This window comes from Eptesicus fuscus, chromosome 6, assembly GCF_027574615.1.
Source record: "Eptesicus fuscus isolate TK198812 chromosome 6, DD_ASM_mEF_20220401, whole genome shotgun sequence".
Classification (NCBI taxonomy): Eukaryota; Metazoa; Chordata; class Mammalia; order Chiroptera; family Vespertilionidae; genus Eptesicus; species Eptesicus fuscus.
The window spans coordinates 65,796,863-65,822,003 of record NC_072478.1 but is presented as its reverse complement, the minus strand read 5'-3'; the positions used below and the strand labels follow the sequence as shown (position 1 = coordinate 65,822,003).

At 41.0% G+C, this 25,141-nt stretch overlaps 2 protein-coding genes, 1 long non-coding RNA gene and 1 other non-coding gene across 11 annotated transcripts in view; 2 read left to right on the top strand and 2 right to left on the bottom strand.

The window, feature by feature from the left end:
* Positions 1-19,930, top strand: part of LARP1B (La ribonucleoprotein 1B) — a 135,141-nt gene extending 115,211 nt beyond the window's left edge. For 4 of the 8 annotated variants that reach the window (XM_054717738.1, XM_028150483.2, XM_028150481.2 and 1 more), the window contains exons 20-21: positions 14,980-15,143; positions 19,461-19,926. In XM_054717738.1, the coding sequence (XP_054573713.1) occupies positions 14,980-15,143; positions 19,461-19,574 (278 nt within the window). In that variant the 3' untranslated portion in view covers positions 19,575-19,926. Of the gene's footprint in view, positions 1-14,979; positions 15,144-19,460 lie in introns of those variants that run through there. The other 4 variants (XM_054717741.1, XM_028150493.2, XM_054717740.1 and 1 more) reach the window with 4 other exon arrangements.
* Positions 1,196-4,113, bottom strand: LOC114232756 (uncharacterized). Its single transcript, XR_003618852.2, has 4 exons — positions 3,883-4,113; positions 3,488-3,573; positions 2,878-3,394; positions 1,196-1,311 (listed from the first exon to the last, which is right to left on the bottom strand). It is a non-coding gene; the product is annotated as an uncharacterized LOC114232756 (long non-coding RNA).
* Positions 4,515-4,633, top strand: LOC114233433 (5S ribosomal RNA). The gene has a single exon (XR_008556463.1). It is a non-coding gene; the product is annotated as a 5S ribosomal RNA (ribosomal RNA).
* On the bottom strand, positions 5,118-23,741 carry PGRMC2 (progesterone receptor membrane component 2). The gene is made up of 3 exons (XM_008143464.3): positions 23,315-23,741; positions 8,901-9,056; positions 5,118-7,495 (listed from the first exon to the last, which is right to left on the bottom strand). Exons 1-3 carry the CDS (start codon positions 23,730-23,732, stop codon positions 7,398-7,400), a joined length of 672 nt encoding a protein of 223 aa, XP_008141686.1. The 5' UTR covers positions 23,733-23,741; the 3' UTR covers positions 5,118-7,397.
* Between the last annotated feature and the right edge of the window lie 1,400 nt (positions 23,742-25,141).

Below are 25,141 nucleotides of genomic sequence, written 5' to 3'. Positions count from 1 at the left end.
TTTAAAAAATATATATTTTATTGATTTTTTACATAAAGGAAGGGAGAGGGAGAGATATAGACAGTTAGAAACATCGATGAGAGAGAAATATCGATTCACCTGCCTCCTGCACACTCCCCACTGGGGATGTGCCTGCAACCAAGGTACATGCCCTTCACCGGAATCGAACCTGGGACCTTTCAGTCCACAGGTCGACGCTCTATCCACTGGGCCAAACTGGTTAGGGCAGGATGCCTGAAGTTTTAATTTGCTTTAAGAGACTCAGTCATGTGAGGAAAATCTTTGAATAGTACATTTGCAATATATTTAGCTATTCTAATCATTAGTTGGGATTTTTGTTTGTTTTGTAAGAGAACATTTATTTGGTAATCACAGAGGTAGAAGTAATTCCTAGAAGAAATGGGCTTAGGAAACAATTTATAGAGGTAAAGAAAGGGCCCTTGGAGCTTGGGAGTGAGGAAGCCAATGTTAATATGCCTGGGGTAGGGAGGGAGAAGGGAGAGGAAAAGGCACAGGCCTGGGTGTCCTCCCACTGCCAGGAGAGTGAGCACCCTAATCATTAGTTTTGCTTAATACAAGTTGGGTTATGAGATGATTCTGAATTATTTTATGGCAGTTGAAATAAGGTTAACTAAAACAATGTAGACAAATCTTTGAAGCTAAATGGCATTGAATTCTTTGCTGCAATGTAGCATTTTCAATTTTGCTCCTAGAGTTAACGTATGCACAATGTGTTTACTGTTCTGAAATGAAGGTGCTCAATAATGAGGTGTTTTCAATTTAATATAGTCATACCATTCCATCTTTCACATCTCATCCAACGATTAAATTATGCAAATGATTTCAGGATAACCTCCACGTGATGGGAGTCCAGATTCTAAATAGAGTTTGGCATGTAAGAACATTAATAAATGTGATCTATGACTCCTGACATTATAGCTGAACTTTAATATTGCATTGATGCTATCCCTAAATAAATCAATACTTTGTTCCTGATCGACTGTGGGAAACATTTTTCAGATTTAGGACTATCAATTTAACACAAAAGGTTATTCCAATTGTTACTCTAAATTAGAAAATTATATGCCACCTGAAAAGATACTTAAATGTCTTTCTACCTGCCAAGTAGATGAAGGGAATATGTAGTATATGTCATGGAGTTGATGGCCTTTATCTTGTTCTCACCTGTGACGCAGATACTGTTAGTCCCTTTTAACAAATGAGAAAAAGGAGGCTCAGAAACTTGCTCGAGGTCTCCAAAAAAACAGCACACCCACTTCGAAGATTAAACTCTTTCCACTACAGACACAGCTGAAACACAGAAGGAATTAACAGTTTGTTATATTTCTCACATAAAAGGCTATGTATTCCTCTTATTTTGCTTTTCTCTTTTAGCACAGTTGTGAGGGCAAAGGTATTCCCCCACAAGTAAGCCATTTCTTCTCAGACAAATGTAGTAGGCTGGACTGTCTTCATTATACTTTGATTACATTGCAGTTTGTGTTCGGCAAGATCAAACTTAAACTTGCTTCTCACTTCAACTTGTCTTTTTCTAAATAATAATTGAAATAGACTAGGAGCTGTGGTGTGCTCTGATGCAGTAGTGGGAGGACATTTCGGAGGAGAGCAAAGGACTCCCTGGGTAGGATTTGAAAGGCATTGATGAGTGTTCTTAGTTATGAAGAAAATAATTGGGAGTTCTTTCCTTTTCTCCATTTTTCTTTTCTTGACCCCAGAGAGCCTGTAAGCTATAGTTGCTGCAAAACACTTTTGACTAGCTAGTCACTCAGGTCTGGGTTGCACTCTAGCCAGATGTCAGGTAGACAAATCTGTGCTTTGCAGTCATATAGCATGGCTAGATATTTATAAGATGGCACAGTTCTACCCTTGAATTATATTCATAAACTGACAGGGTACTAGAGATCATTTAGTCCATTGTTTTTCCAACTTTATTCTTTAAAAAACATATTTTTATTCATTTCAGAGACAAAGGGAGAGGGAGAGAGAAACACCAATGATGAGAGAGAATCACTGATTGCCTCCTACATGCCCCATACTGGGGATTGAGCCCATAACCCGGGCATGTGCCTTTGACTGGATTTGAACCCAGGACCCTTCTGTCCGCAGGCCTATGGTATATCTACTGAACCAAACTGGCTAGGGCTCCAACTTTTTTTATAGCACAAAAACTGTTCAAATTCCTTGACATGGTTTAATTTAAAAAAGACATGAGTTCTTTCACAGCATAAAATGTGGGCTAAAATTTTAGGTTGCTGAAAAATTCTTTACCCAAGGAACAATTATCCTCCTATATAATAAAAGCCTAATATGCAAATTGTCCCCTTGATCAGGAGGGAGTCTGACCGCTTGCTATGACATGCGCTGACTACCAGGGGGGAGGTACAAAACATGGCAAATGTTGGCGATGTGGAGCTGGCAGCAGGCGGCAGTGGAGGCACTGCTGGCCCTGATGGGCCCCATAAGAGTGGGACTGCGGTGAGATGCTGGAGCAGGTGAGTGGGCAGCACCAGGCCAAGGTGGGTGCAAGCGGGGGCCCGACCACCCCGCAGATGGTGACCAGTGGTGGCGGCGGGGAGCGGGGTGCTGCCCGGCTCCCAGGCACTGAGGGAGCCAGGTTGGGGGCCTGGCCCAGATCGATCACCCTGCAGGCAGGATGGTGGAGCAGGTGAGGGGTGGCACCAGGCTAAGGCAGGGTACCAGGTGGGGCTGCAGGCTGTGAGGCTGGGGGCACAAGCTGGGGCCCAATCCCCGCAGGCCACCCTGAGGGATGCCACCCGTGCACGAATTCATGCACCAGGCCTCTAGTTCAATATAAAATGTTAATTATATATATTTTTAAAATCTTGAAATTCTTACTTGCAAATCCAACAAAAACAAGAGCTGCTCTGTGCTGCTCCTAGGCTCTCTTCTCAGTCCTTAACGTCTGGAGCTCCCATTTAAAAACTATCGACAGCTTACCCTCTCATTTTACAAAGTTATTTAACAAAAACATTTTGTGCAAATACTAGGTATCTAGCACTATATGAAGCTTAGGAAAAACATTGGGCCTAAAGTATGAGTATGCTCTGGTCCATGGCTTATTGAGGAGACAGATAATTACAAAACAACATAGTAAAATTTAATTTAACAACAGGACCTGTGTGTTATGGGGCCTGGTATCACTGAGTTTCTGAAACTGAGCAAAAGAGCTTGGAGGGCAGTTCACTTGGGAAAAGTATAATCTAGACTAAAGACTGGAGTTTACCCAGGGTAAGTAGCTAGGGGTACGTTCTGGAGGGTACAAGTTGTTTTATGAAGCAGATAATACAATAAGAAGTGAGAAAAGGGCCTATACCATATCTTGATTCTTCAGGAAATAAGGAGTGTGGAAGGCCTGTAAGAAGGGAAACAAGGTCAAATTTATGCCTTAAACTGCCAATAAGGACTGTGAATTTGATGAGACAAGAAGGGAGGTAGGAAGGCCTACCTGTAGCTCTTTGACAGAATATCAAGAACAGGAGCATGATGGGATGGATAGCTCAAGTCTGAAGTCTTGGCGAGTAGAGTATGATCCTGTATACATAAAAAGGGATGGAGAGAGATGTAGGAAAAGGTTAACTTTGCTTTAACTCTTGATTTTGGGTTAATTCTTATTAATCCTTTTCTGTACACCAAACATATTACTTTTATAACTAGGCAAAAGCAGTTATTTTAGTTTTTAAACTTTGCTTTCCCTCAATTTTCTTTAAGCTAAATTGACACCATACCCTATATGGAATTTCCTACATTTTCATTCAAAATTGTATTTGGGAACAATACTATGTACTAGTAGCCATTAAAATCATGCCTTCAAAAGAAATATGCATTTATCAGTCTTCTTACATTGAACTTCATGATTTGGTATAATTGGGTCCTATGTAGATACAGCAAGATAGAAAAATCTCTTGGGATTAAACCAGTATTCATGGCACTTCAAGTACTCTCTTGAATGGAGTAATCACAGGCAACCCAATGTGCTCCGTCACGGGTGATGGTAGAACAAATGCAAAGCGCAGGGTCTCATTGTCTGACACAGGAGTGTGTTGAGAAGACACAGGCTTTGCCTGAGGATGAGCCTTCTCTGAAAACAGTAAAGAAAGGTTGGATGGTCTTTAATTGAACTCTCTTGCCACAACAAATATATCATAATCTGCGTGATTAATGTCACCTACCAAATTGATAATTGACCTTTATGAAACACACAAAAGCTATCGATGAGCTTTTGCTTTTAATTCACTAGAGAAAAAAGACCCATCACTGTAATATTGACTTATTTCCACTATGCTCAAAGCAACTTAAAAACATCTAGAATTACTATGAGGAAAATATAACCTTAACCCCACACAGGTTTTAAAATTTTGCCTGTATCTGAATGGGTTTATTTCCTTGTAGAGAGAAACTGATTAGTATACACAGCATAGATTTCACTTGAGAAACATATGGCTGACTTGGAATGCTATCAAAATATAAAAACCGTCTACGGCCATACCACCCTGAACGCGCCCGATCTCGTCTGATCTCGGAAGCTAAGCAGGGTCGGGCCTGGTTAGTACTTGGATGGGAGACCGCCTGGGAATACCGGGTGCTGTAGGCTTTAAAAAATAAATAAATAAATAAAAAATATAAAAACCTGAGCAAAAATTAATTTTCAATCATATAGGTTTTTATGAGAAACTGATTTTTAACTCAGGAACTTTTGGGAGTGATACAAAGTGAAATACAGGGAATCAAACCCAAATTATCCAAGAAAAAGTTCCATTTCTCTTTTAAGTGGTTGTCAAAGATGGACAATATAATTTGAAAAGATCAGTGTGGTATTTCTCAAACATGCCTGATTATAAGAATTGCCCTCAGTACTTTAAAATAGAGTCTGAGACCTGTTCTCTTTCGGTTCTAGCCCAGTGGGTGTAGGTTTGGATTGGAATCCAAGGTTTTGTATTTTTAGCATCCCAAGTTGTTCTAATAATCAGGCAAGTTAGGGAAATAGTGGCTAAGGGGAAAACAACAGCAACAATACCATCACAGCTCCTGTCCCCTTACTCAACACCTGCCCAACACACTGCCTGAAAATGAGAAACACTCAACTGAAAATGAGGAATTGTCTGTAGAACATGGTTTATTTTGAGTCCAAAACACAAAATTACTCATTTTTCTTAACATACTATATAATTTTCACTGCATGAATATTTAGGGTTTCTGTATTCACAAATGTATATTTCTGAACTTCAGGCTCAAATGATTCACATATATATGAATATGTGTATTCATATATATATTCATATTATATATTAATACAGAAGACAAATACTTCAACAAATCTGTTTAGAAAATATTTTACATAAAAACACACAAAGCATTTACTAGCATTCTTCATCTTTACAACCAGTCTTCAGCTAAGATTTGGCTGAAGTCCATCATTTTCTACAAAACATTCCAAGACTAAATATGATAGAATGTAGTACATTAAGTCCTCACTTAACATCATTGATAGGTTCTGCAACTTTAAATGACATATAATGAAACCAGTTTTACCATAGGCTAATTGATATAAACAACACTTAAGTTTCTACAGCATCTCCTCAACCTTATAATGAAAACAATGTTATTCGAGGACCTGCTGTATTTTACATATGTTAGCTTATTATTGCAATTAGAGTTCCCCTTTCTTTGATGGCTTCTGCATTTATCATACTCATAATGCAATAGAAGACTTTTCTTTAACTCATGACTTGTAAAATTTGTCTTTTTTGGTGTAATTTATCCCCAACCAAGAACCAAATAGTCATGATGAAATCACGTATCTAACATATAAGAGCTTTTTCAAACTAACAAGAGAAGCATTTAATACCTATTGTTATAATACCCTCATTGTTTTGTGTCCAATAACAAACCACCTGGAGTGCTGTTACTTCTAGTATTAGTTGGCATCAAAATATAAAGTAAGAATATGTACATTTTTTATATATCAATTCTTACCTGAATAATCTCAGATTTCTTGAGTGTTCCACAAAGTGGAATTTCTTCCTAAAGTTACAGTGAATGTGGTACAATGTGTACAACTTGGTTAACCAGTCTTTGCTTTTTCATTTCCAAGACTTTTCCTCATCTTGAATCAAATGCACAATCTTGACTACCACATAATGCACTGGCTTACAGTTAGTATATAAAGTCCAACTCAAGCTTATTTTGGTTTATTTTACATGCTTTATTAAAACAGTACTGGTATTTACATATCTGCAGAGTCCCTCCCAAGGTGCTCTCACACATTAAGACACACCCATACAACATCCATACTACGGCCCCATGGACCCACACTAGTGAGCTGTGAGGGTCAGAGTCCTAAAATTAGGGAGCTGTTGGGGGATAGAGTTGTTGATTTGGTTTTCGATTTTTTTGAAAAAAGCATGGGGGAATGCATTTGGCCATTAAAATGCTAATTAAGTTTGTGTATATTAACATATATGGCAGTAACACTGAATATTCCTTTTACATTCTATATACACAGAATGACAAGGTTTTGCGGTCAACAGAAGATTCCAACTTCGGTCTCAATGCTGCTTGTAGTGACTTCTGAATTCACATAGGGGCTTTCCCTAAAAATAATTCAAGTCTATGTAAGTGAAATAAGGCACAAGTAATATTGATTTGATCTAGGTGAAGGGAAGGGATGAAAACTAGTTTCAAATGATCTTACTGTTGGAGTTCTTTAACTTAAAATCCACTTGAAATCCTGTCTCCTAATATGCAAAGATTTCTTAGTAATGAAGTTTTGTTTTTTCCCTTTTCCCTGACAAAACCCAAAAATAAAAGTTTGGGAATTCACATTTGCATGTTTCAGTAGCCTAAACCAGCAGTCGCCAACCAATGGTCTGCAAAGTCTGAAAGGTTGGAGACCGCTGGTCTAAACTACTTAAATTGATATGCACCCCGCCTTCCCTTGCCCAGGTCTCCTCCCTCCCTCAATACCAAAACAAAAGCACAGCAAAGGAAATAGGAATCCCTTGTTGTTTTTGAGATTTGTATACTTAAGTAGCAAATACATATCTGGTTGTCTTTGATTTTTTAAAAATAAGAAAAGCAACCTTGTAACTTTCTTGCTCTATAAAAAATAATTCCTGTCTCCTTTTCAGGATGATGAAGCCCCAACCAGACATTACAAACAACTGTAACAAATGAGTTTGGCAGCATAAATAATGTCTAGTTTTCAAAACTTCATAGTGAGATTCATTTAGCTTGTACACACAATCTGTTGAACGTTTTTTGCAGCAGGTGAACCAAACCCAAAGACGCTGGACATTCTGTGAAAGGGAGTAAGAATCGCAGTTCTGAAGGCCCCTGACTTTAGTTGTTTACAAAGTTCAATCCTGTTTATTGTGATCCTTGGTATCTTCTTCATCTGTATATTCTGACGGTTCTTCTCCTGGTTTTAGCAGTCTGCCTACATAATCATATTTTTCTGAAAGACATCAAAAGAAAATCAGTAGCAATAAAATGTTTCACTATTCCATTGTACAGCACAGAAGGCACTTGCCTCTTCTGGCATGATATAGAATAAGCTACATTTTTCCTACTGCTCACCTTGGCTGGTCTTTGTACTCATGTAAGGCTTGAATAAAAGAAAACAGGATTAGGGAATTTATGAAGCTTGGGAATTGTGCTTTGCAGGAGAGTGCTCCATACTACCACTTCGTAATCAAGGACACTGTATCAGAATCACTTAAGAGAGTTTAAAAAATATGTATGTATGTCCAGAACCCATCCTGGAGCTACTTATCCCAGGCTCTTGGGTTAGGCCTGGAGAGAGATACGTAGTCTTAATCTGGTCTAACTCTATTGTGTACTGTGGGTCTTAGAATAGTTCTTTAAATCTTAATAGCCCAAAATATAAAGAAACAAGTTGGCAACGTAGGGAATTTCCAAGTTATTTAAAATCTATAAGTATATTAGGGTTTATATAGCACTGAGATGAAATAAAAATGTACTATTCTTTTTTCTATTAAATTCTCCTCTTAGATCTGTTACATTACTTGTTTTTTGAATTCTCACCCGAGGATATTTTCCCATTGATTTTAGAGAGAGTGGAAGAGAGGGAAAGACATCAATTGGTTGCCTCCTGCACTCACCCTGACCTGGGCCCAGGCCCGGTAGGAGCCTGCAACCCATGTACATGTCCTTGACTGGAATCGAACCTGGGACCCTTCGGTCCACAGGCCAATGCTCTACCCACTGAGCCAAACTGGTAGGGCTATATTACTTGTTTTTATGTCACCAGGTGTTTCATGTAGAACATTGATTGCTATGTCCAAGTTGATACACAGTAATTTCTTGGTTAGGAATTTGAACCTATGTTAAATGAATTAACTCACAAACCAAGAGGATAAGATAGGACTGCTTTATGCAGTAGAACCAGTACAAGTGCCAAGAAGCTAGAAGAACTGTTCCAAAGGATCCAAAGGTCACATAGGTGGTAATAATTGATGTTGCGAGGGTATAAGGAGAAATGAGATTTTCCCCATATAGTTTGATGGTAAGATTGAAAAAAAAAATCATTTAGAATAAATTATAATATTAGTAATCAGTTCAGTTTTAAACATAAGCCTATATATATTTTTAAAACTATGTCTTAATAAACAAGCCTTATACCACTCAAGGTATTACAATTTTTGTTAGACTTAGTTTGTAACAAGTCAATGTTTAAATATGGGTTTTATAAATCACATGTAACAATCATATTGCTCTATCAAATAATGATAGTGATGAAAACATATGGGATCCTTGGGCTCCTAAAGAATGTGAAATAGCATTCACTTTCTTTAGCCAAAGACTGAGTATTTCCAAAGAACCCAAAAAAATAAAGGTACCTTTAAACTGCATTTCCCATTCTCGGACACTTTCCATTTGTACAGCATTCAAATCTGACAGATCATCATATTCATCTTTAAGTGCATCTTTATCTAGGCAAAATGTCGCCAGTCCTCTGGAGGCATCCCTACCAGCAAATATTCCATATGGACCCGCTGCGGGGGGGAAAAAGAAGTTATATTTAGATAGCCTAACAATATTTTCAAGTGTCTCAAAGGAAAAAGTCAAATAAAAGAAACTTAATAATGACTCATATTTGGTAACAGCCTTAACTTCAAAACATGCAGAGCTACTAGATAGGATGAGAGGAAATTTCTTGGAATCTGCCTTTTGACCAAAGTAAAGCCTTTCACTGAAAATGGAAACCTTAAATTTCAATTATTTCATATATCCCCAAACTTGTATTCAATGATGAAGACAGTGCTGTGCTAGGGGGAGAATAGATTATTTCAGCAATTAGGTTTGGAAGCTAGTTGGCTTCCAAATGATGCTTTACTGATTGTTATTAATTGTGGCATCTAAAAATAATTGACAGAACATCCACTGGTAAGTGCTATGTAAAGACTCAAGTGATTATGAATCCAAAACATTTTTTTTTCTCCTACCCAATGTTGAAATTCTATGAGGACAGAGACTGAATCATCTTTGTATCCTCACTGACTATTTCAGTGCCAGTCCATGTGTGATGTTCAACAATTCTTTGCTAAATAAATGGCCTGATCAGAAATATGACCTGTTTTCAAAATAAATACCACCCAATTACCATAATATACTCATAATTATCTATATAAACTATGAAAAGTTATTAAAGAAATAATGGTTTTCATTTACCATGACTTTTGGAAAACAGTGGCTTTATAAAGAACAGTTCTTCTGATTGACACAAAATTATTAGCATTTTGTCCAATGAATTAGGAACCACCCTCTCTAAGGAGGAATGGCATGATTTATATGCTGACGGAGTGAGCCATTCCCAAAGTTTGTCCTTGAGAGCAAAAACTATCTTACTCATCTTTGTATCCTCAATGCCTAGCACAGTGCCTGGCATGAAGTAGGAACATGATACATTTCTTCCAAATGAATTAGTTGCAATTTCAAATAAGGAGAAACTAGCTTTTGACCCTTTAAACAGATTCACTTATGGTAAGCAAAGTCTACACCTACTGTAAGTATAGATTAAAAAAAGAGACTTGTTATTTAAAATATATACTAATATAACTGAAACAACCTAATTTTCTATATCAAGAAATTGGTTAAATAAATATTAATATGTTAACTTAATGTAGTATACAGCTACCAAAGAGAATGAGGTAACTATATGTACAGACATAGAAGCCTATGATATATTAACTGAAAAATGCAATTCAGAAGAACATAGACATATGTAAATATATATATACAAGAGGCCTGATGCATGAAATTCGTGCAAGGGGTTCGGCCCTTGCAGCCCCGGCTGCCTTGGCCTTCACAGCCCTGGCTTCATCCGGAAGGTTGTCCAGAAGGTTGTTCTGCTGTTCGATCTAATTAGCATATTAGCCTGTTACTATATAGGACTAGAGGCCCAATGCATGAAATTTGTGCATGGGTAGGGTCCCTAGGCCTGGTCGGCGATCAGAACCTATCTGTGGGGCGACGGGCAGGGCAATCAGGGGGCACCCCCTGGCACCCGTGTTGGCCAGCCTGGTGCCGTCTGCTCGCCGGCCCCATCCCCCCATCACCTCCCTCTACGGGGCGACCGGTGGGGCAATTGGCGGGACCCCGCTGGCACCCGCCTTGGCTGGCCTGGGGCCTGCGGGCAGCTCCTGCGTTGAGTGTCTGCCCCCTGGTGGTCAGTGCGTGTCATAGCAACCGGTCATTCCACCAATCGTTCTGCTGTTCAGTCGATTTGCATATTAGGCTTTTATTATATAGGATTATGATTCACTCTGAATTAAAGAATATTCATGTATGTACACTTTAAGCTCTGTATATGCATGGAAAACACCAGGAAGAATACAGACCAAACACTTAACAGTGGCAATATTTCTGGGGAATGGAGAAGAAATCTTTACTTCATATAATTGGTAAGGTCTGGCTATTGAAAAATTTATTTCAAAAATAATCTTTCAAGAGTTTTCTGTCTTTATGTTAGGTTGCAGACTTTTCCACTTAAAATGTTGTTTTAAGAATTATGTACTAATAAATAAGGTTTCCAAAATATGTAATTTAAAAAAAAATACCTTTCCTGAGACTGAAAGTTATCCATACATGACAGAGGTAATTTAGAGAAAATAATTTTAAAACCAGAATTACTGGCTTAACTGAACAACAGAGTTGTCAGTAAGAGAGCTCCCATCCAGTTAACTTAATAAAGTATTTTCTAATGAGAAGTAAACAAGTAGAAAAAACTGGAAATTCCTTGATTTTTAAATTAGCAGAATAATGATTATACCCACATTCACATTGGAAATATTAAGGAAATTAAAGGTTATGAGTCAGAAAAGCATTTGTACCTTTTAGATAATTCAAAATTTTAAATAGACAAAAAATCTAAACATTACTTTGGATGATAGAAATCACTGCACCATAAAGAATGTAAGAAACTCATTGTCTGAAAAGATTACTATATGCACCTAAAAGTGGTTCTTAGCAATAATATTTAAAAGTAGCGTTATTAGGTACTGACACATTAATATGAAAATAAAGGTGATACTTCCAGTAAAGTACTGTATTTTTTATCATGCTTCCCCCATTCTTAAGTATTTTTTATTTTGCTACTTAACATTAGGTATATCACAATTATCATGTTAGTTATATACTTTCCCACTGAATTTATTTAATCATTCTATTATATCAAAATGAAAGAGAATTAACAAAAAAGCTATAGACACTAACAACCTTTCTTAGCATTTTGTTATAGTACTTAACTCCCTAGCCTATAAGTCAGTCTACTTAGGGCACTTAAGAGTATAAACCTTAAAATACACCTAAGTGGTAAAAAGGAGAGAAGAAAAGATGAATATTATAAAAACAGATAGAGGAAAACCCTCCATTTTTGAGTATCTAACCTAATAAGAGTAATATGGTAATTGACCGTCACTCTGCGTTGCCTACAGCCAATCAGGAGGAAATATGCAAATTAGCGGGACAAAGATGGTGGCAGCCACGGAGCCAGCTGGAGCAGGCAGGAGGCTTGGGTCGCCCCTGGCGACGGAGGAAGCTTGGGATGGGCCTAAACAAGCAGTCGGACATCCCCTGAGGGGTCCCAGATTGGAGAGGGTGCAGGCTGGGCTGAGGGACACATCCCCCCACCCACTAGTATTAATATATATCAGTGTCTTCTCTAGCAAACTTCTCTGCTAACTTTCCAAAGGTCTCAACAATAAATGAATAAGAACAAAAACTTCAAAAAACATGTTCTTTTTTTTGGTTTTAGATGGCTAACTTAGTAAGAGTGAATGTGAATCCACAGTTAGTAATCCAAACCTAACTCTATGCAAAATGTTTTGCTAACTCTTGGACAAGAATGATTCAGTGATTAACTTATTTACCTACTCTCCAAACTGTATTAAGCTATCTTCTCCACAGTTTAAAATTTCCCTCAGGAAGCATTTAGCTTCTGGAAGGTGTTTTGGTAAGTTCTCTTTACTCTTTCCTGTAAGACCATAAAGAACATAACATTAAAAACTAGAGTTGGCACCAATCAGAAAGAATGTATGCACTCCTATGTTCATAGCAGCATTATTTATAATAGCTAAGATCTGGAAACAGCCCAAGTGCCCATCAGTAGATGAGTGGATAAAAAAGCTGTGGTACATTTATACCATGGAATACTATGCAGCTGTAAAAAAAAAAAAAGAACCTCTTACCCTTTGAGACAGCATGGAGGGAGCATCATGCTAAGTGAAATAAGTCAGTCAGAGAAAGGCAAGTATCACATGTTTGCACTCATATGTGGAATTTAAGTAACAAAATAAACTGATGAATGGAGTGGATCCAAAGACATGGAAGCATAGAACAGAGTGTGGAATCTTGGAGGGAAGACGGGGATGGGGGGTGTGGAGGGATGGAAGGTAATCAACCAAAGACCTTGTATGCATATATGCATAACGCATGGACGCAGACAGTGGGGTGGTGAGGGCCTGGGGTGGGGGTAGGCTGCAGGGGGTTGATGGGGGGAAAAAAGGCATATATGTAACACTTTCAACAATAAAGATTTAAAAAATAAATTATTTTTTAAAAAAGACTAGAATTGGAATTGGATGTTTTTCAGAGAGAGGATGATTTGAGATCTAATTAGAATACATTTCTCTGTATCCATTACACAACCAGAAGCACACTGAGAAGTCAGCAAATCTTCCCATTCCACTACCCCCTTATATAACAAATTTATATGTTAATGATTCCAGTATTTTGATGACTACAGTTTACATAGCCCATATAGAATGGGAATTCTAAGATGAAAAAAATAATATGGACTTAAATATTACCTATTGAAATTTAGTAAATAGTAAAGGTAATACCAAGTGTTGAATGAGTCCAGCTGGCATGGCTCAGTGGTTGAGTATCAAACTATGAAGCAGGAGGTCATGGTCCGATTTCTGGTCAGAGCACATGGGCTCGAGCTCCAGTAGGGTGCGTGCAGGAGGCAACCGATCAATGATTCTCTCTCATCATTGATGATTTTCTCTCTCTCCCTCTCTGAAATCAATAAAAAATATAAGAAAAAAGTGTTGAAGGGAAAAATAAGTTATTCTATGAATGGTGTTGGGATAACTGAACAGCATTCTGTCAAAAAACAAAAGCCAGCTCTAGCCAGTTTGGCTCAATGGATAGAGCGTCGGCCTGTGGACTGAAGGTCCAGGGTTCGATTCCAGTTGGGGGCGTGTGCCTTGGTTGCGGGCACATATCAGGTAGGGAGTGTGCAGGAAGCAGCTGATTGATGTTTTTCTCTCATTGATGTTTCTGACTCTATCCCTCTCCCTTCCTCTCTTTGAAAGGTCAATTAAAAAAAAAAAAAAAAAAAAAAGCTAAATCCTTATTTCACACATTCAAACAAAGTAAAATCCAAATGTAACTAAAAAAAAACCCAAAACCAGCCCTAGCCAGTTTGGCTCAGTATAGAGTGTTGGCCTGTGGACTGAAGGGTCCCAGGTTTGATTCCCGATTCCAGTCAAGGGCACATGTCTGGCTTATGGGCTCAAGCCCCAGAAGGGGGCATGCAGGAGACAGGGATCAATGATTCTCTCTCATCATTGATGTTTCTATCTCTCTTTCCCTCTCCCTTACATTTTTTTACAAGGGGGTGAAAAATAGGCATTTTCATGGAAGTCTACATTGGGCCAACCTCTCTGTAGGGCAATTTAGAAATAATTACCCAATTAGCAACACCCATACCTTAAAAATCAGTAATCTTACTTCTAGGAATTGGTTTTATAGATAATTATAATTTTACTCACATGGCTAAAATGACACGTACAGGAACATCTATAGCAGCACCATGCAATAACGAGATTAAAAACTATTTGAATGTTCATTAATAGTAGACTGTTAAGCCCGACCAGCATGGCTCAGTGGTTGAATATCAACCTACGAACCAGGAGGTCTAGGTCTGATTCCCAGTTGGGACACATGTCCAGGTGGCAGGCTTGATCCCCAGTGGGGGTGTGCAGGAGGCAGCCGATCGATGAATCATCATTGATGTTTCTCTCTCTCTCCCTCTCTGAAAGCAATAAAAATATTTAAAGAAAAACATTTAAAAAATAGTAGACTGTTAAGTTACAATATATTCATTATGCATAATTTAAAATAATGAGATGGCTCTCTATACTGATATGAAAAGCTGTCAAGATATTAAAATATTGTTAAAGGTTTGTATAGTATGCTACAATTAGTGTGGGGAAGAAAAGTACAAATCCACATGTTTCCACTTGCAGAGAACACTCTAGAACTATACTCAGACTGGTTCCTCACTTCTAGGGAGCGGAATATGGTGGGTGAAGTTATGGCAAGGAGACTTATTTTTCACTATATATCTTTTAAATGTTCTGTCTTGAGCATATATTACCTAATAAAAAATACTGTTTTGTTTTCCATTAGGCTTTATTTTGAAACATACCTCAAATCATTCTACAGTTAAGATTTCCACAACCCAGGGCTCATGGAACATCACAGAAAATACCCCAAGATACAAAAAGATACTGATTGCTGAAGGAAAATTTGCAATGAAAATTATAAACTACATGAAGAAACACCATGGAGGAGTGAGTACATTTAACAGATGTGAGAACTGGCATCCAAAGAATAATAGAAGCAGTTTAAAGAACAATAGTATGTTTGCTATTATTAAGAAATTAAGAGATAGATCAAAAGGAAAGATGAACTGACATGATGGAAAGAATGAAAAGATAATGTGTATCTGAGCTCCAGAGGAAGGACTAAAGAGAATGGGAGAAGCAATAATTGAAAAAAAATAATGGGTTCACATTTTCTAAAACAAATGAAAGGTACACATCTTCAGATTTTTAGTAGAGTCTGAAATAAATAAATTGCTGCCTGGACAAATCCTAGTGAAAGAGAACTCCAAAACAGGGGGCCTTGTAGCTCAGTAGGTTAGAGCCCTGTCCAGTTATGCCAAGGTTGTGGGTTTGATCCACCCCTCCGCTCAGGGCAAAACACAAGAATCAACCAATGAATACATACATAACTGGAACAACAAACTGATGTTTCTTTCTCTCTCTCTCTTTCCCCCTCCTAAAATCAATTAAAAAAACAACACACACACAAAGGGGAAAAAGTCTCAACTATAGCAAATTCTCACTTAATGTCGTCCATAGGCTCTTGGAAACTGTGACTCTAAGTGAAATGATGTACAACAAAACCAATTAAGTTAACTGACATAAGCAAGAGTTAAGTTCCTATGACATATTTCTGGTCAGGAAAACATCGCCACTTGTAATATTAAACACTGAAATAAATGTGAGCTATATGTAATTTAAGAAAGATGAATAAAACAAGAGAATTCTTTTCAACCCAAGTGTTAGACTTGTCCCCCATTCATCACAGGACTGCTCACACCCACATTCACTCAGACCAGCACAATGAAGACCCACCAATTCATCTAACGTGCACATCTTTGGGATGTAAGAAGAAACCAGAGTCGCTAGAGAAAACCCATGGGGAGAATACGCAAACTCCACAAACAAGTTTTTTCCTCATCGTTATAACAAAATAAAGTTGAACAAAATAGTTATTTGAGGACCTGCTATACAACCAAAGGGAAAAGACATATTAAAGGAATGAAAAACAAACAAAAAGTAGACTTAAAGAGAAGTAGAAGACAGTGGCATAATACCACTTAAGATTTTAGGTACAATATCTACAATTATACTATCATTCCAGAGTGAGGGGAGATAGAAACAGAATGTGTGTGTTTTTTTTTTTTCTAGCAATGAAATAACTATAGGACGTACTTCATTAAAATGAAAACTGAACCCTGAAGAAATAAGATGCAACAGACAGCAGTAAATGTGAATAAAGAAAATAACTACATTGACTATTGATAAAAAGGCAATAATAATTTAAACAATTTGGGGGTGAAGTTTAAAAAAATACAGTGGAACTAAGAGTCTAATATCAGTAACACTGAGCCAGACCAGCATGGCTCAGTGGTTAAGCATTGACATATGAACCAGGAGGTCACTGTTCCGATTCCCGGTCAAGGCACATGGCCCGAGTTGTCAATCCCCAGCGTAGGATATGGAGGAGGCAGCCAATCAATGATTCTCTCTCATCCTTGATGTTTCTTCTCTCCCTCTCCCTTCCACTGAAATCAATTAAAAAACAAAACACATTAAAAAAGAAAATAGGCTTAGGGAGAGATCAGAGTTAAAGCTTTGTCACCAGGGCCATGGCATATGCCTGTATACTACACAACTTCATTTGTAAACATGGTAGTTTTGTATATTTATTAAGAAATATTCTGTCAAATGCCAGTTAAGTGTCTTAAAGAGAGAGGTTTTTTCCCTAATTCACATAAAAATGTTTGTCTAAAATTCTTATCTTGTTCAGAAGAATAGTGTCTCTAGCAAAAACTTAAGGAAATCACCAAAGAACAGAAATAGAATGCATCCAAATCAGCAGAGGAGAAAAAGTGAAATAATTTTTAAAAGTTGATCTGAGCCGAAACTGGTTTGGCTCAGTGGATAGAGCGTCGGTCTGCGGACTGAAAGGTCCCAGGTTCGATTCCGGTCAAGGGCATGTACATTGGTTGCGGGCACATCCCCGGTAGGGGGTGTGCAGGAGGCAGCTGGTCGATGTTTCTCTCTCATCGATGTTTCTAGCTCTCTATCCCTCTCCCTTCCTCTCTGTAAAAAATCAATAAAATATATTTAAAAAAGAAAAAAAAATTGATCTGAGAAGGACAAAAGGTGGGAAAAAGAGGCAAAGAAAAGTATAACAAAGAGAAATAAGTAAATAAAATGGCAAAAGTAAATATAAATAACTAGTCATTACTACACAAATAGTGATTAAACTAAGCTATTAAGAGACAGTGTTAAAAAAAAGACATGTTGATAACAGATTCAGTGAAAAAAATCCAGCTATTGGTTATTTGTAAGTGAAAAATAAAACATAACACAGATTGACTGAAAGTAAAAGGATGGAAAAAGAAACAATGATGAGGTAATACCAATCAAATAAAGGCTGAAGTCAAATCTGAGAACTGTAATGTACAGGCAACTCCTTCTTAGTATTTAAAAATGGAGCTGAAATCCTGTATTTAAAATCTTGAGATAGGATGCAGGTTCTAAGAGTACAGCAGTTATTTAGTGAAGTCTGTCATGGGTATGGGGTGGAGGCTGGAGTGGGCTATGTCATGGATTGAAAGAACTACTAACCCTTTGCACTTGCTTGCTTTTTTCTCGATTCCTTTATTCTAATGCTAACCGTGTCGACATCCAAGTGCAAAAGGCTAAAAGAATGTGAATGGCTACCTCCAGATGTTACTAAATCGACTCTTCCAGCTCTAATAGCATCTTCTGCCCTCATACATGCTTTAAGCTATCTTTTTATACTTTGCAACTAGTGGCCCAATGCACGAATGAAGATTTGTGCAAGAATGGGCCTTCGCTCTGGCCAGAGCAGCCTTTTGGCTATGGCCCAGAGTCCCTGAGCGGCTAGGGTGGTGCGCCGTCCCGCCATCTTTAGGGCTTGACAGGGGACCTCAGGCCACGGAAGTCCCCTGCTCGGAGCCTGCATATGCAAATTAACCCACCATCTTTGTTGGGTTAATTTTCATACTCATCCCTGATTGGCTGGTGGGTGTCACAAAGGTGTGGTCAATTAGCATGTTACTCTTTTATTAGGTAGAATAGTGGCCCGGTGCATGAAATTCGTGTACATTATTATTTTTTATATTTATTTTTTATTAATTTTTCTTTTTTAATAAATCTTTATTGTTCAGATTACAATTGTTTCTCTTTTTTCCCCCATAGCTCCCCTCACCCGGTTCCCACCCCACCCTCTGCCCTTACCCCCACAACTGTCCTCATCCATAGGTGTACGATTTTTGTCCAGTCTCTTTCTGCACCCCCACCACCCCTTTCCCCCCAGGAATTGTCAGTTAAAAGGGGATTAATTAGAGGAAATAATTTAATATTGCTACTTGCACTTTCTCTATAATGGAAGTGTCAGAGATGAACCCGGCCGGCCCCTGCCCCCATTGGGCTAGATCCAGACCTGGCCAGTCCCACCCTTGTCAAGCCCCACTGGGCAGGGGATGTAGCCTCAGGTCCCCTGGCCCAGTGCCAGGATGGGGGGCGTGGCCTGAGGTCCTCCAGCCCAGACCAGGGTGGGGGCGTGACTTGAGGCCCCCTGTCAAACCCCGCTGGGTGGGGGGTGCGGTCTGAGGTCCCACCAGCCTGGTGCTGGGGTAGAGGGTGTGGCCTGAGTTCCCCCATCCCAGCACTGGGGGTGCACCTTGAGGTCCCCTGTCAAGCCCAGCCAGGCAGGGAGGAGCAGCCTCAGGTCCCCTGGCCTGGTGCTGGGGCAGGGGGCATGGCCTGAAGTCCCCTGTCAAGCCCCACTTGGTGGGGGGGGGGGGCGTGGCCTGAGGCCCCCTAGCCTGGCGCTGGGGCGGGGGGAGCAGCCTGACGTCCCCTAGCCCAGCATCAGGACGGGAAGCACACCTTGAGGTCTCCCGTCAAGCCCCGCTGGGTGGGGGGCATGGCCACAGGTCCCCTGCCCTGGCACCAGGGCTGGGGCCGTGGCCTGAGGACCCCTGTCAAGCCCCATGGGGGTGGGGGAGGGCGTAGCCTCAGGTCCCTGCTGATTGCTCGTTAAGGCTCCTTATGGGAACATGGCTTCAGCTCTGGGTGCATCCATCTTTGGGATGGAGTGATGGTCAATTAGCATATTCCCTCTTTATTAGATAGGATAGTATTTAACATAAATACAATTCACTCAAATGTTGAACTCAGGGGTGCCAACCAAATAGGCATTCTAGAAAAAACTAGTACATATACATTTGAGCAGACTATTAAAATTCATCAGAAAACTAAGCTGATCCTTTTATTTTACAGGTAGATAATGGATGTGAATGGACTTTAAGCCCTAACAACAGACCCAGTTGGCTTCAAAGCAAGAAGCTGGAAGAGAGCGGGGTGGTGTCAATTAACACATCCACGAAGGAGTAGGTCAGGTTGGGCCTGGTCTATATGTTACAACTTTTGCTTCTACTGCAGTTTTGTAAACATAAGTGAACATGTTGAAGATAAAGCTCAAAAAACAACAACAACACAAAAACCACTTAAAAGACACATGTGTTCCTTTCTCCCACCTCCCAAATATTAGCCATCTCATTGGGTACTTCTTATGTATGACTTATTTTTTTTTTCAGTGTGATTTAAAAGTTAAATTGAAGAAAATACAGTGTTGTTATATATCAAAATACTCTACATGGAATAAGGGAGAAGCAATATACCTACATTTCAGAAATGTGGGATAAACAATCAGAAAGGTAAACTGTAAAATCTCTTGCCATACTAAAGAATAAAAACATTGTTTTTAGTAGAGTTCCATTGCAGTAATATTAAATCATTTAAAATTATACTATCTGTTTGAATCTTCCTAATCTATTGACTCTGGAAACCTGTGAAATTATGTTGTGATACAATGGGAGAGGATGGCTTGTGAATCCAGTTCACTGGATTTGATTTCTAGCTTTGCCATTTACTAAATATGTGGGCAAAACTTGTTGGAGTTTATTTCCACATTTGTAAAATGAGAATATCTTCAGAGATGGAAATACCTTATGGATTTCACTGTTCAATGATAGCCCTGTGGCTACTAAGCACCTGAAATGTGGCTAGTGAGAGTGAGGAACTCAATTCAAAATTACATTTAATCTAATTAATTTTTAAAAGCAACATGTGGCTTGTGGCTATCATATTGGACAGTACAATGGAAAGCCATGAAAGTGTGTTTCTTTGAGGCTTTAAATGCTTATGGGAACTAGGAGAGGGTATAAATAAACAGCAGTAAGATAGATTCTCTACAAGTTTATCCCAAAAACCAGTTTACCTGAAATAGTGTAGATAGACTTGGTGGTGAAATATATCTGTATTTCAATGCCATGTCTGTGTGAGCCTGGCAAATTTACCCAAAATATTGAAACCTCAGACTCCTAAAGGACAGGAACACCTAACCTCTCTGAGGCATTGTGCAGATGACAAATTAATGGATCCAATATAGTAGGTGCTTAACAAATCTGGTTTTCTTTCTCCTCCCACATTTCATTTTCTCACATGACCACTTTCTTCACATATGCTGGCCAAGTGCTTGAACTGTTACTAAATTTAATATTGACAAATGTAGTTAATGCCAACTGTTTGCCAACATGAGCGATCTACTAAATTGTCACTATTTAATTTTTTAAAAGAATCTGAATTTTAAGAATGACCAAAAATGTATCCTCAACATAGAAAAAAGAAAATATTCTTTAACTCTAAAACCATTATTATAAAATGGAAGTAGGTATTGCCTAAGTATGGCATAAAAACTAGGCTTTCTGGCACCCTTAGCTCATTCTTTTAAGCTATTAAGATTCTCAGATAAGGATTACTGCTTCTGAATTATTCTGCTACAAAACTGCTTAATTGATTTGCGAATGAAAATAAAAACTTAAACCAAAACAGAACTTATATATGATTCATAGAAATTTGGCTACAAAATGTTTGCAAAGTGCTACATCTTTTACATATTCCAAGCCCATAAGATGAGCCAGCTACCTTTAAGGTTCCTTTCAATAATAAAATATTCCTAATATCTCTATTAGGTTGTTGATAAATAAATACCTAGAATAAAATAATTGTCTATCATTCTTAAGCTGGGAATTGGTGGAAGCTAATCTAAAACGAACTTTCTAGGCTGTTATCTGAGGAGTCCCCTCACTGCTCAAGCCGCACGAAGGCTATCTACATTACACCTATGACTCTTATCTTAATTTTTAATTTCTGTTGCAGAACATTTGCCGCTGGAGGCTGCCAAACTGTGTCTATGACTGTCCCTCTTAGCTATTTTCAGATAGTGGCAAGGCATAATGTGTGAGGACAAATATGCTTATTTGCATTAAAACTTTGGTTGCTTCACTGTCAGTTTAGACAAAGGCTACAAAGGCAGATCTTTTAGTTTGGTAAGCTCCATATGAAACGTCTAAACCTGAACACAATTTCTAACCACTGAACACACATTTTAATATCAATGGGGAAAAAACTTTAGGTACAAAATACGGTGTAAATCTTGACTAAAAAAAAAAAATTAAGGACTAATTTGGTCTGTGCATCTAAATACTGTACTTTGGCCCTATTTTCTTGTCTCACATGCTCTTAAGTAAATAACAAAAAGTACTAACCATTTCAGCTGTTTTTCATATTCATATAAGTAGAAGCAAATACTTGACAAGTTATCTGCGACTTAGTATGGCTGAATGTAGACATATACACAAAAATCCAAGCAACTAAGAAATAGTTTGATACATAAAATCTCCAATTTCTCATTTCTATTCTAATTAACAAACAACACACCAAAACACTTCTTTTCCACCCACAAAGCGCTGAAATCGTAAGTACATATTAGCAGGTGTCAATAAATCTCATGCACCAACAGACTGATTCAAATAGGAAACCAGTTAGTCTTTAAGACTTGCCAACCTCCTTGACTTCAAGGCTTGATGTACTCTTTTTGAACTCACTAGGTCTCTAATTTCATTACTACACTTTTATTGTCACTTTTTATGAAGTTTAGAATTAATTACTACACAGCCAGGATGTACAATGTTGCTCAATTTCATGGTACACCAACAGGATCCAACTGAAGCTTACTGGCATAATCTGAAGTGTAAGCTATAACTACATAGTAAAAGAAGGGTTTCTACACCAACTATCCTACACACACGGTTCTCGGAAAGCAAAGTTCTAAATATGTTTAACTTGCAGAACTGGTGCATGAGGGATAATGAATTTATACTTTTTAACGCTTTTTCTCCTTTGTGAGAACACAGTAAGTCATTATCAACGTGTATTTGAATACTTGCTTTCGTGCTACAAAAAAAGAGAGAAAGAGAAGGGAAAGGGGGAGAGGGAAGAAGGGAGGGAGGGGGAGGGAGAGAGAGCGAGACAGAGAACGAACACAACAGACTGACATGCCTGCTGGGTGTATGAGCTCCACCCCCAAAACTCTGGGCGAATACCCTTGCTAGTCTTACTTAAGATCTTCATTCTGGTCTGCCCTCATCCCACATACATTGTTAATCTTGGGAAGCATCTCCATACAAAAACTGTTTTGTTTTTTTTAAAAAAGTCTGAGGTGTTGCTTATATGCCCAGATTTCACTGACTACAGGGTTGGGACTTGGAACTACGTGTACTAAAACGTGGCCTTATGGAGAGTAGTAGTGGGGAAAGGCAGATCAGTGGCAAAGAGAGAGAGAAGAGCTGAGAACTTCAGGGCCTAGAATTCTAGGTCCCTCCTTCAGAAATCTCCCCTGCCTGCTGCCCCCACCCATCCCAGGAGTCACACAGCTCCGGAAAGCTTGAGGGGTCAGGCGTGACTGGCGACAACCAAAAGGATTTTGAAAAATTCAGCCCAAGAAAAGGCGGCGAGTAGAAAAGAGATGGGATTACGAGGAAAGCTGAGAGCCGCTTCCTGGGGGCAACACTGGGCCCCCGACTTCAGGGGACAAGCTGGAGGTGCCCGCGGCTGGGGGTGTGCGCGGGGCGGGCCGTCCCAGGTGCGGCAGCTAAGGCGCGGAGGTCCAGACTTGGAGGAGGCTGGGTCAAGGCTGGGCCGGCAAACCGGGGCCCAGGGGCCTCCCCATCCAAAGGGGGTAGCGCTTGAGGTTCAGGGGGTCCTCCCCTGCCCTTCCAGCTCCGCCTTACCGGGGCCGTAGAACTTGCTGCCTTTGGTCACGTCGAAGACTTTCCCATTGACCGCGAGCAGGATGCGCGGGGTGCGGGACCCGTCGTATTGGCGCAGCTGCTCCAAGCTGAAGTCGCGCTTCTTCATGCGCGGCAAAGCGGCGGCGGGGCTCTCCTCGCCCGACCCGGCCCCGGCGCCCAGACCCCGCCGCCCCCAGCGCACCCACAGCCGGTAGGCCCCCAGCAGCACCAGCGCCACCAGCGCCACGTTCAGCAGCATCTCCCCGCCCCCCGTCAGAAGCGCCAACGCCGCTGCCGCCCAGCCGCCCCCTTCGGCCGTCGCTCCCGCGCCGCCCGGGCTCCCGCTGCTGCCTTCGCTGCTGCTCTCACTGCCACTCCCCAGGGTGCCTAGCTTCACGTCCCCATCACCCGCCGCCATCACTGCCCGCCAGCGCCTGCCTCCTCGTCCCCGCCCCCTGCCCTCCCCCAACCCCGGCGCGCCCCGCCCACCTGGCCTCCCAGCCAATAACGTGGGATAGGGGGCGGGGTCGTGCCGGCTCCCGATTGGGTGTTGACGGGGTAACGTTGTCTAGGATCTTCCTCCCCTCCCCTTTTTTGCTGGCCGCGCTCGCGTGCAACGCCCCACCCACCTCGCCCCCCACTTCCCGGCTCTCTGAAGTCGGAGAGGGGGGGCTGGACCGAAGAAAATAGGTAGTGCCGGCCGCGCGCGCGCGCATGGGCGGGGCGAGGCCACGGTGCGTGCGCAGGTGCCGGAGCGCCACGCGCTTCCCATTCCTCCGCACGCCCTTCGAGAGGAACGCACCGCCCGATTCCCTCGTGCGCGTGCGCCCGGGAAACGCTTCCTTTCCCCGCCCGAGCAGGCGTCCGCGAGTGCCCGCCTGTGTGCTGTCGCTCCGCCCGGGAGCTTCACGTGCTCCGTAGCGGCCGCGGAGGTGGGGCCCGGCCGGGGGCGCCTCTCTGAGGGCGCGGGCTGGTGGCTTGTGGGAGGTCGCGACAGTTTTAACTGCTGGCACAAACCGGTGAGGGACCGCTCTCTCCCCAGGGCGCTGTCGCGCCCGCCCGGAAGCCGGGAACCTGGGCACGCAGACAAAGCTGCCGCCCACAAGTTTTGGCGACGCGCTGGTCTCCCTGGCGCGGAGAGGGCACGGAGCCCGCACCGGGGTGGTTTGGCGCCCGGAACCTACGGGCGCTCACCACTGGCCCGCGCAGCCACTCCCTGGTGGTTTGGGTCAAGGGTGCTGTTGTAGAATTCTCTCTCGGGTTGTAGACTAAAGGTGTCGTTATTCCTTAAATGACACATAAGGTGGCAGAGAAGTGCGTAAGATGAAGTGGCCCTTCTAAGGGTGTTAGCCTCTCGCGCCCTTAGCCTTAAAGGTTACCTCTGAAGCCTCATGACCGGCCCCTCGACTCTTGTGCGCTCGATTCGTCGGACGTGCTGTCTCCCTGGTCCTGGTCAGTTTTTTGTGTCGCTGAGTCCCCCACCCACACCCCACACCCCACGCCCCACACCCCACACCCCACTACTAGTGCTGTGCACTGCAGGTGCGATGAACGAGTGAAGGTGTACGGAGGGAGGGGCAACAGTTTTCCTTTAGCCTGAGGAACCCACGGGTGGAGGAGAGACCGGGGCCAGCGGTGGGGACGTGGGACAGGAGTTGGAGAAACAGCAGGTGGTTCATTCTGGTTTTAAGTAGTGAAGAGGAGCAAAGTCTGGGGAAACTAGGCTTGACCTCATACTGCGTTTTGATAATGAAAGGGCAAAAGATAATGAAAGGGCAAATGACAGGATCAAAACGTCTCTAGAGAGATCTCCCGGCGTGCGAAGGA

What these genes read in the sequence shown, in the direction of transcription:
- PGRMC2 (XM_008143464.3), bottom strand. Translation starts at nt 23,732, where the DNA reads ATGGCGGCGGGTGATGGGGACGTGAAGCTAGGCACCCTGGGGAGTGGC. An exon ending in CAGCAAGTTCTACGGCCCCG is followed by an intron (nt 9,057 to 23,314) that starts GTAAGGCGGAGC and finishes TCCCCCCCGCAG; the next exon opens with CGGGTCCATATGGAATATTT. An exon ending in ATGGGAAATGCAGTTTAAAG is followed by an intron (nt 7,496 to 8,900) that starts GTACCTTTATTT and finishes GATGTCTTTCAG; the next exon opens with AAAAATATGATTATGTAGGC.